This window comes from Vitis riparia, chromosome 7 (assembly GCF_004353265.1).
Source record: "Vitis riparia cultivar Riparia Gloire de Montpellier isolate 1030 chromosome 7, EGFV_Vit.rip_1.0, whole genome shotgun sequence".
Lineage (NCBI taxonomy): Eukaryota > Viridiplantae > Streptophyta > Magnoliopsida > Vitales > Vitaceae > Vitis > Vitis riparia.
Genome location: NC_048437.1, coordinates 22,029,901 through 22,045,074, shown reverse-complemented (window position 1 = coordinate 22,045,074; position 15,174 = coordinate 22,029,901). Strand labels below are relative to the sequence as shown.

Here is a 15,174-nt window from a genome sequence, read left to right as displayed (position 1 = left end):
GTGTGGGGGTGTGGAAAGCCATTAGAAGAGAATGGGAGGGCATACGAGGTAGATCCCGCTTCTTAGTAGGGAATGAGAAAAAGGTTAAGTTTTGGAAGGACCTGTGGTGTGAGGATCAAATGCTGAAAGAAGCTTTTCCTAATTTATTTCTCTTGGCTGTTGATAAAGATGGTTGGGTGTTAGATGCTTGGAAGGAGGGTGGAGAGTTGGGCTATTGGAGTCTTTGCTTTTTAAGACACCTTAATGATTGGGAGGTGGGAGAGATGGAGTCTTTGTTTCGAAAGCTTCATTCTCTGGTTATTAGAAGAGATGTGAAGGACACTTTGAGCTGGAGAGAAAGTGGGAATGACTGTTTTTCTATTAGCTCTCTCTACCGTTCCTACACAAGGGCTTCTAGTGATCCTTTCCCTTGGTGCATTATTTGGAGGTCTTGGGTTCTAGTGAGAGAGAGTTTTTTTGCTTGGGAAGCATCTTAAAATAGACTTTTGACTACTGACCAACTGAAAAGAAGGGGATGGAACATGCTAAATAGATGTTTCTTGTGTAAAGAAGAAGAAGAAACTAATGACCACCTTTTTCTGTTTTGTAACAAGGCTAGTATGTTGTGGAATCTAATCTTCTCCTTTTTCGGTGTGCATTAAGTTCTGCATTCCACCGTGAGGGGGAACTTGCTTGGGTGGAATGGAGCTTTTGTGGGTAAAAGAACGGTGAAGGCGTGGAGGGCTGCCCCTTTATGCCTAATGTGGACTTGATGGAAGGAAAGGAACGGGAGAGCGTTTAACGATGTCAAATGGGCTAACTAAGTTATCAAATATTCTTTTTTTGTATTATTTTGTGAATTGGTTAGGGTGTATATAAAGGATCACACTTTGTCTTTGGTTAACTTTATAGATTGGTTGTTCGTTAAGTAAGGGGTGGGCTCTTTTGTCTTTGTAATGCTTAGTTTTTTGGGCATTTAGTGCATACTTTGTGTGTATTGTTTTCGCCGTTTCTAAGCGTTTCTAATACATGCTCTTATTTACCTATCAAAAAAGAAAAAGAAAAAAAAAAGGAGAGGCACACCTTATTATGTGAGCTAGCCTCCACCTTACATGGATAATAGGTTAAGGGTTTGCCTTCATTGACTTAAATTAGAAAAAAACATATGTATAGTAATAATAATAAAAAGGAAAAAAAAATGGAGTAAAAGTTGTTATCAAACCACCTTGTGTAAGGTTGTTGTCAACCACCTAAGAATTCATTATGCTTTTTATTGACTTACTTATAAGTAAAAAAAATCATACTATTTAATTCATTTTAATTTTCCTACTTGGATATGCATGAAAGATGATAAAAAATTTATATTTCTTGCAATTTAATGCCAACAGATAAACATGATAAATAAAAATTTCGGAGATATAACAACTTCTTTATTTATTTATTTATATATATTTTTATCACTTAAAAAATTGCTTAGAACGTTCTCCAATTGAAAGAGGCCATGTCTAGATGAACACAAGGGGCTTTGTGTTTCCTTTGTTGCACTCTAAGAATGTCTCACTTTCTTGATTTGGTTAGGAAACAAAATTTAAAATAATTACACAAAAGAAAATAACACGCTTTGTGGCTATAGAATTCAGTGCATATGCTTCCAAGCAAAAGTGATTAAAAAAATGAATTTGTGAGTTAGTATTTTTCCTTCTTAATGTTGATCCAATTGTCAAAGGTTTATAATTTCATGATAAATTGTTTGGTAGAGTACACTTTGTCATTTGCATGCCTACGGGATAATTTTTCAATCAAGGATGAGTTCTAAAATTCAATATGATTGTGTGTGAGCATGCTTTGCCATTGTGGACACTACTTGCGCAGGGGCGTTATTGTTGATATCTTATTTTCGAAGTCCACATGTACCAGTCTATTAATTTGGTTTACATCAATTAGCTTTATTTATAGGTTTTTCTAAGAAATTCAAAGTTTAATAGAATTCTAATAACTTATTATGATTCTAATTCTAATTCTCTTAAAACTTGATTAGCTACTCCTAATTTTGCTCCAAATCCTAATTTAATTCCAACCAAAACTAGTATTCATCCTCATCAATTCCCCTTAACTTGAAAAAAACTTGACTTTGGGTTTTAGTAATTTTCCACGATTAGTTTAAATCTTTAGCAATACCTTCCATCCTTTTTTCTTCATTAACTTTGCACCACGGTAAGATAAGATCTCTAGATGTCTGAAACTTCTTCGATTTCATAAAAGACAAATATCAAATTTTGAGAGAGTTTCCAATGTTGTGAAACAAATTGATAGTTCTCAAAATAATTATGTGCGATCAACAAGCTTGTGGTAAGTTGTATGTTACGCATAAGAGGAAGTTGATTAGGTAATTCTACAGTCCACAAGTCGGAAAAGTCATCAAGGATATTTCGTACTTCTCTTGGATATTCCTTATCTTGCTCTTTAAATTCATTCACATCCTAAGCCATTAGAGTCAAAATAATTTTAGTTTCCATGCTTTGCTTTTCAAATTGACACATGGTAAACACATTTTTTTATTGCGCCTCCTTTGACTTCTTAATTGGCAAGACTTCTTTCATTGGATGAAGGATCTTCTTACACTCATTGTGTATAAGAGTATATATATTTTCATAGTCGTCATGTTGAACCCTTCTATCAAAAAGTCAAGGTCTTCCAAGCAAAATATGACTTACTTTTATTGGTTGGACCTCACACTATATAGACTCTTCAAAGTTCTTACCAAAAAGAAATGTGACTAAACAACGAAAACTTAATGGAGGTGTAGTTAACCTATGCTACTTAGTTTGATGTTTCTTTGTTTTAAGGTTTAGCTTCTCCACAAACTCGTATATGTTCAAATTGCTACCTCTATCAATGATCATGGTACATAACCTCCCCTGGCAAGAGATACGTGCATGGAAAAGGCTAGTATATCGTTGATCTTCTTCTCTCTTCACCTTTGGGACAACTAACAAAGTTCTCACTACAAGACTATGACCTTCTGTCATACCATCATAGTAATCACATTCTTCACTAAGTTAATCTTTATTACGGGACTCTTCTTCCTTTGGATGACTCTCTAATTTAGATTTTGGTTCTTCAACACAAAAGTGTAAACCTTTGCTTGGGCACATAACAACATAATGACCATGCCCACCACACTTAAAGCACTAAGGAGTCATGCATGCCTTTTTATCTCAATACTCATCAAAGTTTTACCCTTATTAGCATCCGGTGTTATCAAAGGTGATCGCTTGGGTCACTTAGGCCATCAAGCTAGGTGGGGAAAATAATAGTCACCTCTTGAAGACCTAGGCAAGGCAGCTTCAAAGAGGCAATGTCTAAGTAATCGCCTTGGGATAAGGCGCAAGGCATAAAGGCGGTTGCCTTTGACCATGAGTTGAGATTAAACATACTTAAATTATAATTTCATTCAATTTAACACTGGATTAAACAAAGTATTAGATGAAATATGATATTATCAATCATAGAGATAATAAAATGAAGGGCTATCATTCTAGTCTTGATGGAAGTAATAACAATTTTAATTTCAATGATGACTATGATGATAGTGTCCAAAACTTCTCTAAGATGTTCATTCTCTTATTTTGTTTTTTATTCTGATTTTTAGATGTCTAAAAAATTAGAATATGCATTTAGACAAGATGAATATCTTTAAATAATATGATGTTTCTTATGATGTGGGGTATAATATTTAATACATTGAATAATTATTACTATTTTATCTTGATTAAAAATTAATAGTGTTGATTGTAAAAGACTACGCTTATCTTGATTAAGTATCGAATAGGTAAATATATGTATATATTTTATCATTTTGTTATAATCAGGCTATCGCCTTATTTTTTGCTTTTTGCCTTAGGCTAAAAGGAGTCTTATCGCTTTGACGTCACCTTTTGCTTTTGACAGCACTGTTAGCATTTGTATTAGGCACATTCAAAGCTTGTTGATTGCTCCCCTCACCATTCACATGGTTAGAAGTTTGGAAATTTGTTGTGTTTAATGGTTTGTTTGTTGTTTGGTTGTAGAAAGTGCTCCCAATTTGCCAACTAGGACGATTGGAAGCTCAAAGCTTGAGCCCTTCTATTTTAAAGGCTACTCAATAAACATCGTCCACAGTATAAGTGTGTGCAACTATCATCTCAAATTGAATCTCCATACAAAGTCCAACTTTATAATGAGTTGCAAGTTGAGCATCACTTTCCCACACTTGATTCCAAGTGCTTGACTCATGGAATTCTCCATATATTGTTCAATTGATTTAGTACCTTGTTTAAGGGAAAACAATTTTATGTGCATGAGTTGTTCATAGTTAGTTGGGAGAAAGTGTTCCTTTATCTTCAACATGATCTTGTCCCATGTGTCTATAGGTGGTTGTCTAGTTCTATAAAGTTGATTCTCAATATTATGCCACCATGCAACTCCTTTCAACTTTGCCTTAACAAAATGAACTTTTCTACTTTTAGGCATAGCATACTAATCAAATATGAAATCAAGACCCTGAAACTTATTTAGCTCCAAATGATGCAGAGCCAATTAGAATTCCGAATCCAATCCCATCTCCTGAGCTATACCTATAACTTCTAAAAATATAGATTTGCCCAAACTTAGGTGAGATGGAGATGTTAGATTTAATTTTCCATAAAATTCAACAACTTCAAGGCATACCTTTTTGTCACATCATCATCTTGTTCAAAGATTTTGCTCTTTCTTTGGTTTCCATCGTAAAATTGCCTCGTTCGTCACGTGGTCTATGAGGCGATTGTCCAAAGTGATGGCTTGCAGTCTCATCTTCAATTGAGCATTTTTCTTGACTCTTTTCTAATAACTTCATGATCTCATCAAGTTTGCTATTTAGTTACATTATAGTATCTTGATGGGATTGTTGTGTGATAGAAATTTCCTTTAAGTGTGTTATAATGACATCATGATTATTAGAAATATTTTTTGAATTCATGCTTGCATAAGTTGCTTTGCTCCTTAATTGCACACACCTTCAAGCCAAGAACATTTGTTCTGATACCAAAACTGTTGTAGGATAATAGTAGGATGGTTGTTTATTTTTTAGGATACAATCAGATAGGTGGACCAGGTTTTTTATTTTTTAGGGTTTAAGGAGAGGAAAAGGAATAAAATTTATGGTAGAGAAAAATAAAATAAAATTAAAATTTAGATAAAAAAAGATACAAAGAAGAAGAGATAGAAACCTTCGAGTCTTACTAAGGGCTTCTAAGAGTCTCACTTAAAAGAAAATCAATGGAATCTCAAAATTGAAAATTGCAACACTTGCAAAAAGCTAATATTATTTAATCACTAATTAATTAATTTGGTTTACATTAATTAGCCTTATTTACAGGCTTCTTTGAGAAATCCAAAGTCTATTAGAATTCTAATAGCCTATTACGACTATGACTCTAATTTTAATTCTCCTATAACTTAATTAGCTACTCTTAATTTTACTCCAATAAACACTAATCCTAAATTAATTCTAACTAACACTAATGTCCATCCTCATCAAGATGACACCTTATGTACTTTAGAAGAATGATTTTTTTAACTCCTTTTACAGGTAAGAGTGAATGGTTCTTCCAAAATAGTTGTGGTTAGATAATCTCCTATATCCCCTCAAAGCACCCTTGACATGGTAGCTTGATGCTAATATGCTTCCTTGAGTCAAGAGTAAGGCTTGGGGGTTCAAATTGGACTTGTTAGCCTTCTCATCACCTAGCATTTTAGGATTGGTTTGAGATCTTGATTTGGCGACTAGAGTTAAAGGCTCACCAAGGGGAGATTTACATGCATTAAGTTTCTCTTGGTCAAAATGAAAGGGAGGTAAGATCATCGTGTCTTCATGACATGTCATCTCTATAGACTTCTAGGCCATCATAGAATAATTAACATGAGAGTTACTATTTTGGAGCATGATAAGAAGGTCCAATTTTTTTCTGAACAAAATAAGAAAAAAATTCTCTCCTTGATTTTACTACTACTCTCTCCAACCTCCTCTCGACTCTCAAACCTAATTCATTGTCCTCTCAAACTTTTGAGATTATACCATCCGTGTGCTAGGCCTTCTATTGTTGAAAATCTTGAACACTTTTGTCAACTACAACGGGAAAGGCGAGTGTCAAGAGTTCGAGGGGAAACTAGATTAGAGAGTAAGAGTGGTTGGAGAGAGTGATAATAGGATTAAGGAGAGAATTCTATGAGAGTGAAAATTTCTTTATGATTTCATTTGATGGGAAATTGAGTCTTTTTATGGTGCTCTAAAATAGTACCTTCCATATTAATTATTCCAAGATGGTATGAAAGTCTTAGAAGATGACTCATGGTCCAATTATATATTGAATGCTCTTTCTGATGGGTCGCTGGATGAAAAGCTCAAAATTTTAAGAAAAATAAACTAGGAAAAGGATGTATGCTTTGAAATTTGCTTATTTCGTTGATTCTAATATTATCTTGTAAATTGTTGACTTTTGATGTTAATGAGTTTGTTGAACGGAGTTTGGAAGTTGGTGAAAAAGGAAGAAATTATTTGCAGGCAAAAAGTCCTAGTGTGTAGTGGCTAAAAGCGGGCAACCAGAATACTGAGTTCTTTGTGGGTTAATTCCCATTGTCATTTTACATCCGGACTTTTGTGGGTGATGGTGTTCAAATAGTAGGAAAGAATGAGATTAAATTTTTTAATGGAGATTATGCATCTGAAAAAGGTTGTATTTATAGGATATTCAGGGACTTGCTCTTGATCATTTTAAGTTAATGACTGGTAGTTGTGCAGGAGGCAGTGGGTTAGAAACATCGTTGGAAGAGGAGGAAGTTCAAACATGAATTTAAATTAACTACGAGAACAAGGCTCCTCATCATGATGGCTTGTCCAGGATCTTTCTTTAGAGATCCTGGTGTGTGTTCAAAGACATGAAGCGAGTTTGAGTAGAATGTTAATGCTTTAGCCTACATTTGTTCTCCTGGTCCCAATGAAAAGAGGGAAAGGACTTAAGGACATCAGGTTTATGCGTGCATACACAAGCTTTTGGCAAAAGTAGATTTAATACTGGGGTCTTATTGTAGAAATATATTTCTAGAGTGAAGACAAATATTAGATATGATCTTCCTGGAAATTGAGTCCTCTCTCCATATTCATTCAATATGAAAAAGGAGGCTTTTCTAGTTTGTTTTATGTGAGAAGGGTGTAGGCCAGTTGGAAGGCTTTGTGGTCATGAGTAGTGCCAGTTCAACATCAACTAGGGCCTAAGACAAGAAAATTTAAATGGGGACTTATAATTTGAGAGCTTCTTGCTAAGGGATGTTGGTTGACTCTCATAAAAAATAATTTATCTGGTTTACTGTGCTACTTCTTTTCCTCCATTGTTATGCTCACAACAGATTTAAAGCTTCAGATAGTTTCTATGGGGAAGTGGGGATATATAAAGGAACTGTCACCTAGCCCATTGGTTGGCTGTCTATGCTACAGAGGAGAAAAATGGTTTAGATACCGGAAGTTTGCTGATCCTTAACAAGGTGCTGTCATGAAAGTGGCTATGGAGATTTGCTTTGGAGAACGTAAGACTATGGAGGAAGGTTGTAATGGGCAATTTTAGGGAGGAAGTAGGAGTTTGGTGCTCTAAAAGGGAAAGGGTAGCCCTTGGGTTGGGGCTTTGAAAAGCTATTAGATGGGGGTGGAGTGTTTTTTGTCCTTTTATGAAGGTAGTGTGTAAAATCATAATTGTTAAAAACTTATGATGCATGATACAATACAACAATATGACACATTTATTGATATTGATACGTATCACAATTCATATATTATCTTGAGTGTATCTTATTATATACATATATATATATATATATATATATATATATATATATATATATATATATATATTAAACAATGTATGATATCGTACACGTGTTCAACTATTTTTCAAAATTTTTAGGAAAAAAAAAAAAAAAAAAATTTGTTAAAAGAATTATTATATTAATTGTTTAAAACATATGAAAAAGTTAGAAATTGATAACAAAAAGAAGAGAGGTAAAATAATCCTAAAAAAGCCACATTCTTGTCATCAAAGGTCATAGTAGAAGTAAAATAAATTTATAATTACTATGAATATTGAACAATTTTCATTTTGAATAGTTTAAATGTTGACATTGAAAATGATGGTGATTGGTGAATAAAATTGTACTTAATATATTAGTTTTATTGGATTTGGGTTTTTTTCTCGATAGTGAAGGAATAATGATGGACATGAAAAATTGGAATTTTGGAGATGATTTATAGACATATATATCAATAAGACATATAAGCAAATATGCCTAGTTATAATTTGGATCTAAAAATCAAATTTAAAATAAGTTTCTGGATTTTATATATCAAGAACACATATAAGCACATATGATTTAAATCTTTAAATTCCACAATTTTCATTTTGAATGGTTTAATTGTTGACATTGAAAATGATGGTGATTGGTGAATAAAATTGTACTTAATATATTAGTTTTATTTGATTTGGGTTTTTGTTTTTTTGGTAGTGAAGGAATAATGATGGACATGAAAAATTGGAATTTTGGAGATGATTTATAGACATATATATCAATAACACATATAAGCACATATGCTTAGTTATAATTTGGATCTAAAAATCAAATCTAAAAATTTGTAAGTTTAATTTTCTGGATTTTATATATCAAGAACACTATAAGCACATATAGTTTAAATCTTTAAATTCCACAATTTTTTCATGAAATTGATTATATATTACTCTGATTCAAGCTTCCAATATATATGCACAGGTGTGCATGTTTTTTATATTTATCTTTCACTATTTAAAAAAAAAAAACTTCTAATACACAATAAGGTATGGAAAAATAGAAAAACAATGTGTTTTACAAGATAACATCTATGTGTAAAAATACGAAGTTTTGGATTGATATTGATGCTGGGAGGCTGCTGCAGTGGATCACTTTCCAGATTTATTTTGTTGTTAGGCGATGGAGTGATAAAGGTACCAGATTATTGGCATGTGGAAGAGGGCTGGAGTTCACAATGTTTCTGAGAATAATTGTTTCACTGTTAAATCCTTTTACATGGTCCTTTCTCTGTCAAACCCCTTTTCCTTACCAGTAAAGTAGGTGTAGTGATCCTTCCTATCTTCTAAAGTAGGGTTCCTTGCTTGGCAAGCAACTGTGGAGAAGATTCTGATTGTTGATCAACTGATGAGCAAATGGTTAATCATCTTCTAGAACATTTTGACGCACTGTGGTGTTTATGGGTTTTGATTTTATGCTATTTTTGGTATTTCATGGGTCCTCCCCTTTTTTGAGAAGGAGACCCTATCAAGTGAGCATGGTAGTTGTAAGGGAAAGTACAAGTGAGAAGTGTGGAAGGCAACCACTCTTGAGCATTTTTTGGTGTTTATGAAAAGTCTGGAATGAGAGGATTATTTTAAGGCTTGAGTTATCAGCTTTGAAGCTAAAAGTCTTCTTTTTTTAAATCTCTTCCAGAATGATAGGAGATATCATAACTGAACATGCCCTTTGGGGATTGCTATTTTATTGTTAGATTTTATAGATAGGTTTAGGATGGGTTGAGCTCTTTGTTGGGAAGTGACACATGCTTCTTTTTTTCTTGTTTGGGTTTTGGTGCTTCTTGTATGTATCCTATGTTCCTAGGTTTCTGTCCTCTTTTTTAGGTGCTTATTTAATATATTTGCCCATATGTCATATGCATACAAACACATAGTTTTCAAAAAATATATAAATTTTTTAACATAAAGATTGAACTATCATATTGAATTATTAAAAACTATAATCTCTCATCTTCAATTTGGGCTCAAAACAATCTCTCATCTTTTCCATTCTATTTTCAGTTACCATTTTTCCAAACAAACGCATTTGTCAAGTCTCATTTAATTATTTTTTTTAAAGCTAGCATTCAATCTCTTTATCTCTGTAGAATTTTTTTAGGAATCTTCACTTTGATTTGAAAGACTTTTGGAATGTTGAGGCCTTTCCTCATACAAGGCCATAGATTACCTCCTAAAATTGCTTAGCATTTAGCCAGCTTTGATCAGGAGGGGTAGGGAGGGTAAGGCTGCCTTCATTTGCTATGCGCAGACAATACTGTGGTCTTATGCGCAGAAGATTAGATTCAACTGAGAAATCTCAGGAAAATATTTGTTTTGAAACAATGTCTGGCCTCTGGACAGATCTGGCTAAGAATGTTATTCTTTTTTTATTATTTTTATCTAATATGTAGTGTGTGTGTATTAATATTATTGTTATTTTAGTCTATGTGATTATATTTATTTTTGTGATAATTTTAATAATGCTTTTAGAACTTTTGAAGTTTTTAAATTAAGATATTTTGCGTATTACCTGATACCAATCTAAGATGTTGAGGCTGATGTGCCTTGGAGACCTCTTGAGTGAATGACCGATACTGTGACTTTGAACCATGAGGTAGATAGATTGCATTTGTAAGCTTGGGTTTTGGGATTGGTGTTTAAGAGGATTGTCTTGCCTCCTGGATCTGATCCTAGAAGATAGTTTATCTAATGGGCCATACTTCTGTCCTTCTGAGCATTTTAATAAAAATTCATTTGAACTCTACATATGTTGTAGTTCATATTATGCTATTGGGTATTTATACACTTGTATCTATGCTCCTTAATGGTTGCTTCAACAGCTATTTATCTGAGAAGATTGTCGTTTTCCATGATCAAGTCTCCAGGTTGCAATATCCCAATTTAGGAAGGTCAAGGATTTGAATCTGAGGTTAAGAGAAAGCTTAATGGTTTGTCATTTAACATGATTGATGCCTGAATCGGCTACCAGTTTAATTTTGCATGTCATTCGTTAAGCAAGCCATTCTTCCGATTTGAGTAAGGCCCTTCTTTGTAAGTGGAGTTGATGATATTCATCCAATAGGGAAGCTCTCTAGAAGCACGTTATAGGTGGGGTGATTTATGGAAAGCAATCATGAAGGATCGGAATCTCTTTAATGTTAAAGCCTTTTTTTTTGTGGGTAATTGGAGGAGAGTGAAGTTTTGGAAGAATAGATGGTGTGGAAATGAGTCTTTGTGTTTTCCTTCATCTTATTATATGCCTTAGCCATATTGAAAGAGCCCTAATATGCGAACCTATGGGAACAAACAAGTCAAGGAGTCATGGGCATCACTATTTCTCTAGCACTTGAATGATTGTTAGCTGGACAATATAGAGTTTTTCTTCGCTAGATTGCAACACAAGTTGGTGAATAGAGAAGAGGATAGAATGGTTTGGACGTATTTAAGGAATGAAACCTTTTCTGTCAAAGCTCTATATTCTATCTTGGAGTCAGAGAGTACAATTCCCTTTCCATTGGGAGTAATTTGGAATTCGTAGGTACCATCTAAATGAATTTTTTTTTGCGTGGGAGGATAAAAGGTGTTAACTTTAGATTAGCTTCAGATGAGAGAGTGATTGTTAGTTAATAGATGCTATTTTTGTAAAGTTGGGAAAAAATTTATTGATCACATCCGCCTTCACCATGTCTAGACAGGGTTTTTATGGCAGTAGTTGTTTTCTTTATTCAGCATATTTTAAATGATATCCTCCAGTCAAAGAGACTTTCTTAGGTTGACATGGTTTGTAGGGGAAAAGTAAAAGGTGTAGTGAGCTGCTTCTTTGTGCATATTTGGACAATATGGAAGCTCTTTTGAAAATGAGGAGCCTTCTAACTAAAGACTGAAGAACACTTATCATAGTAATCTTTTCTTATGGATTAAGTTGCACACTAATGAAGGCTCAATATCTTTGATTGATTTTTTTTATTGGATGGGTTCTCATTGAGGAAGTATTTTTTTTTGTGTTCCCTCTTTTTTGGCTGTCTTAGACATTGTATACATCCTGTGTACTTTGATGCACTATCACTTTTGGCGCTTCTATATTAAATACTCACCTTATTTGCCAATTTCTTTCTTGGCATTTGAGGGCACAGATCATCCTGTAATATGGGAGGCAATATTAAACTCTTAAAATTCCAAGGATCTCAATACCAATTTTCAAATGCCACAAAAATTAATAGATACCCACCAATTTAAAGTATTATGTGGAACAAAGAGGAATAATTTCATTTCCTTGCGGTGTCTGAATGCCTCTTTATATATTTGAAACAGCTTGAATGTTTTAGCATCTCTCGCTATTATGCAGGTAAGCTTGAGCGTCTGGACTTGAGGGGTAATGCCCAGTTCTGTCAGTCTGCTCATGCTCCATTGTTTGATGAATTCCAACATCGTGGAAGACCCATTGTGATTCTTCCGCCTTTGCCTGCTGCAGATGAACCTTATGATGATGATCCATAGATGCGTGGCTGCTACATGTGACATGCTAGAGTTTCTTGTCTATCCAAAACAAAATTAGGTAGTGTTGTGCTTGCGTAATGTAACTTGTGTGTAATTTATTGCCTTCTGTCTTCATAGCTACTGAATCATATTCTCAGTCATAGCTATCATACACAGTTTTGATCTAAGATATATCTGTGCATTCAGTCTATTAGCTAGTCATAAGGTGATGCTTCTGTAAACTATGAGGAGATATTATTAGTAATGAAACTCCATTTCACTATTTGTACATCCTTCTCTTATCACGATTTTCGTTTACTAGCTTTCATTTTATATTTTGGCTATGACTTGCATTGACAATGATATATGCTCTAGAAAATTGCATACGAACTTATTTGACAATCCCCAACAAACTTACCCTCTCAACTTTTGGTGCCCTTAGTTTCAACACACACTTCAGGGACACTTTAGAGAGTCAATTTTCTGGGTTTTTTTTTTATTATTTGTCAGGGAAAATGGTACCACTGCCCTGATAGATGTCCCAGTGCTTCAGAAAACCCAACCTCCAACCGTATTGGGTTCCTAGAATCCTTTTAGGTCGTTTCACTAGGTGTTCTTTTGCCTTACTCTCAATTGTTTTGCAAATCAAGATCCCCAGGAAACACAAACTTCAAACGAAATCAAAAGAGAAAGTAGGTGTGAGGCTAAATCAGGTGTACAATCACACAAGGAGAATTATGACACCAATAGTTTATGCTAATTGCTCGCTTCCACTTGTCATTATCAACAACGATATGTTTTAGACATCAAGGGGAAGGCAAATGATTTTGATGTAGCACTTGATGGTGCTAATTCGACCTCAAACAAGATGGGCACATTATGAAAAATGAGGGAAACAATCATCACAAATGATGGTATGGGATAAATTCTGAGTTTTGGTACCCAAAAAAAAGAAAATTTGTGGTTGGATGATTAGTTTGTGTTATGATTTCTAAGGTCTTTTGCTACTAGGTCCCATTGTTAGGAGCATATATGTGAGGGTTCTCTTAACTGCTCTGATGTTCTTTTCCTTTCAGATTAAAGTAGGGCCTGGAGGACTGACTTGTATAGCTAAAAGATGATAAAGACATCTCCTTTTGAGGAAATGGAGGAGCTTGGGTTGTGAATGTTAGCTTTTCTATGAAGAATGGTCCTCAAAAGGAGGTGCCCCACCTGGGAAAATGTTCTTGAATGATGCATATGGGTAACTTTGAAATCCATCTTTCCAAAATTGGAGACTCATTAACAAGTGCACAATTTCAGTACTTTTTTTAGGTTTTCTTTGGGATGACATTTTACTTTTTCACTTTGGCAAAAAGTAGAAGTTATCACTGAACCTATATGGGATAATTTTGGTCTCATCATAGTTTTATTAGTTATGAAACAATTTTTGAGTCTTAAAATAAAAGGCTAAATAAGTTTTTAAGTACAACATTAGCTTAACATAGCATCAGTGTCTTGTTTTACTTAAGTTTTTAAGTTAATTTGATACCTAAGCTTGTTTTATGGGTTTTTTAATAAAAAAAATACAGTAATTTAAAAATATATATATTTTTTAAAATGTGGTAATTTACAAATTATTTACAAATCTATGATACCATTTGAGACATCAATAAAAGATAATTTCAAAATTAAACAGAAGTTTTTCCAAAACATAAATTTTAATTTGATTTTTTTTTCTGCCTATAATAGATTTGAAAATATTTTTTAAGCTATTATATTTCAAAAAGCATTTTTTAAAATTATAAGGGTTTGTTTGGTCATATTTTTTAAATTTTGTTTTTTCTAAAGGCCCGTTTGACCATATTTTTTTAAATTTATTTTTAAAAAATGTTTTTTATTCTTTAACATGAAAACAAGTTTAAAAAAATATGACCAAAGAACCCATATTTTCTTTTTGTTTTTTAAAAATCAGTAAAACAATTTCTACTTGTTCTTTAAAAATTGTTCTCTATTTCAATTTATTTTAAAAATGGTTTCCAAAAAATAATGGTTAAACAGTATTAACAGTTTCTAATTTTTAAAAACCAAAAACTATTCAAGCCTAAATATGCTTACATATTATTTGTCCACTACAGCTCTTGATAACTCAACACAAAATAATATCTGTACCTTCCTCGTAACTACCCTTAAAATAACTAAAAATCATGCAAATATTTAACTTATACATGTTAGACTTAAAAGAATAGCTTTTTAGCCTTCAGAAAGTGAATCCAAACATGGCTTCAAAGCAGGGTTTAACCCCATGATAAAAGTATTTATATTAAATCATTGCTTAGGTATGCCAAGCAATAAGCCAAGCCCTGATGCCTAATCTCCTCCAACAGCCTCAATCAGCCAACCTGTAAAGCTTTCAACATTTCATAGCATATTGTCACAACCCACCTATGAAAAAAATAGTATAATACTATATACAAAAAAAAAAAAAAAAAAAAAAAAAAACCCCAAAAAAGTGGAAGTGGGGAACCTCTTTATCTTCTTTAGTTCTTAAGCTATGTCCAAAAGGGAGTTGGTGGCTTGGCTTTGTCATCAAGTTAGGCTTTTCTTGTATGTGTGGGCTGTACCAATCATCATCCCCTTTTTGAGACCTATCCCTTTAAACCCATTTAACAAACCCTCCCATGATGCTTTGAAAGACCCATCACCCAACCATTTGTTTGTTATTTTGGGTGAGACTCATTGTCAATGTTTAATCTGGAGGCCTGTTTCATCATTAATGTGATCTCAATTCAAGACCCACCAATCCTTTCCTCAATTTTTTTTTTCCTTATATGGGTATAGGTATATGAGAGAA

At 33.5% G+C, this 15,174-nt stretch overlaps 1 protein-coding gene across 3 annotated transcripts in view; it reads left to right on the top strand.

Moving 5' to 3' along the window:
- Positions 1 to 13,678, top strand: part of LOC117918477 (protein NLRC3) — a 33,131-nt gene extending 19,453 nt beyond the window's left edge. The window contains exon 16 of one of the 3 annotated variants that reach the window (XM_034835170.1): positions 13,418 to 13,678. In XM_034835170.1, the coding sequence (XP_034691061.1) occupies positions 13,418 to 13,422 (5 nt within the window). In that variant the 3' untranslated portion in view covers positions 13,423 to 13,678. The other 2 variants (XM_034835169.1, XM_034835171.1) reach the window with 2 other exon arrangements.
- The last annotated feature ends 1,496 nt before the right edge of the window (positions 13,679 to 15,174 follow it).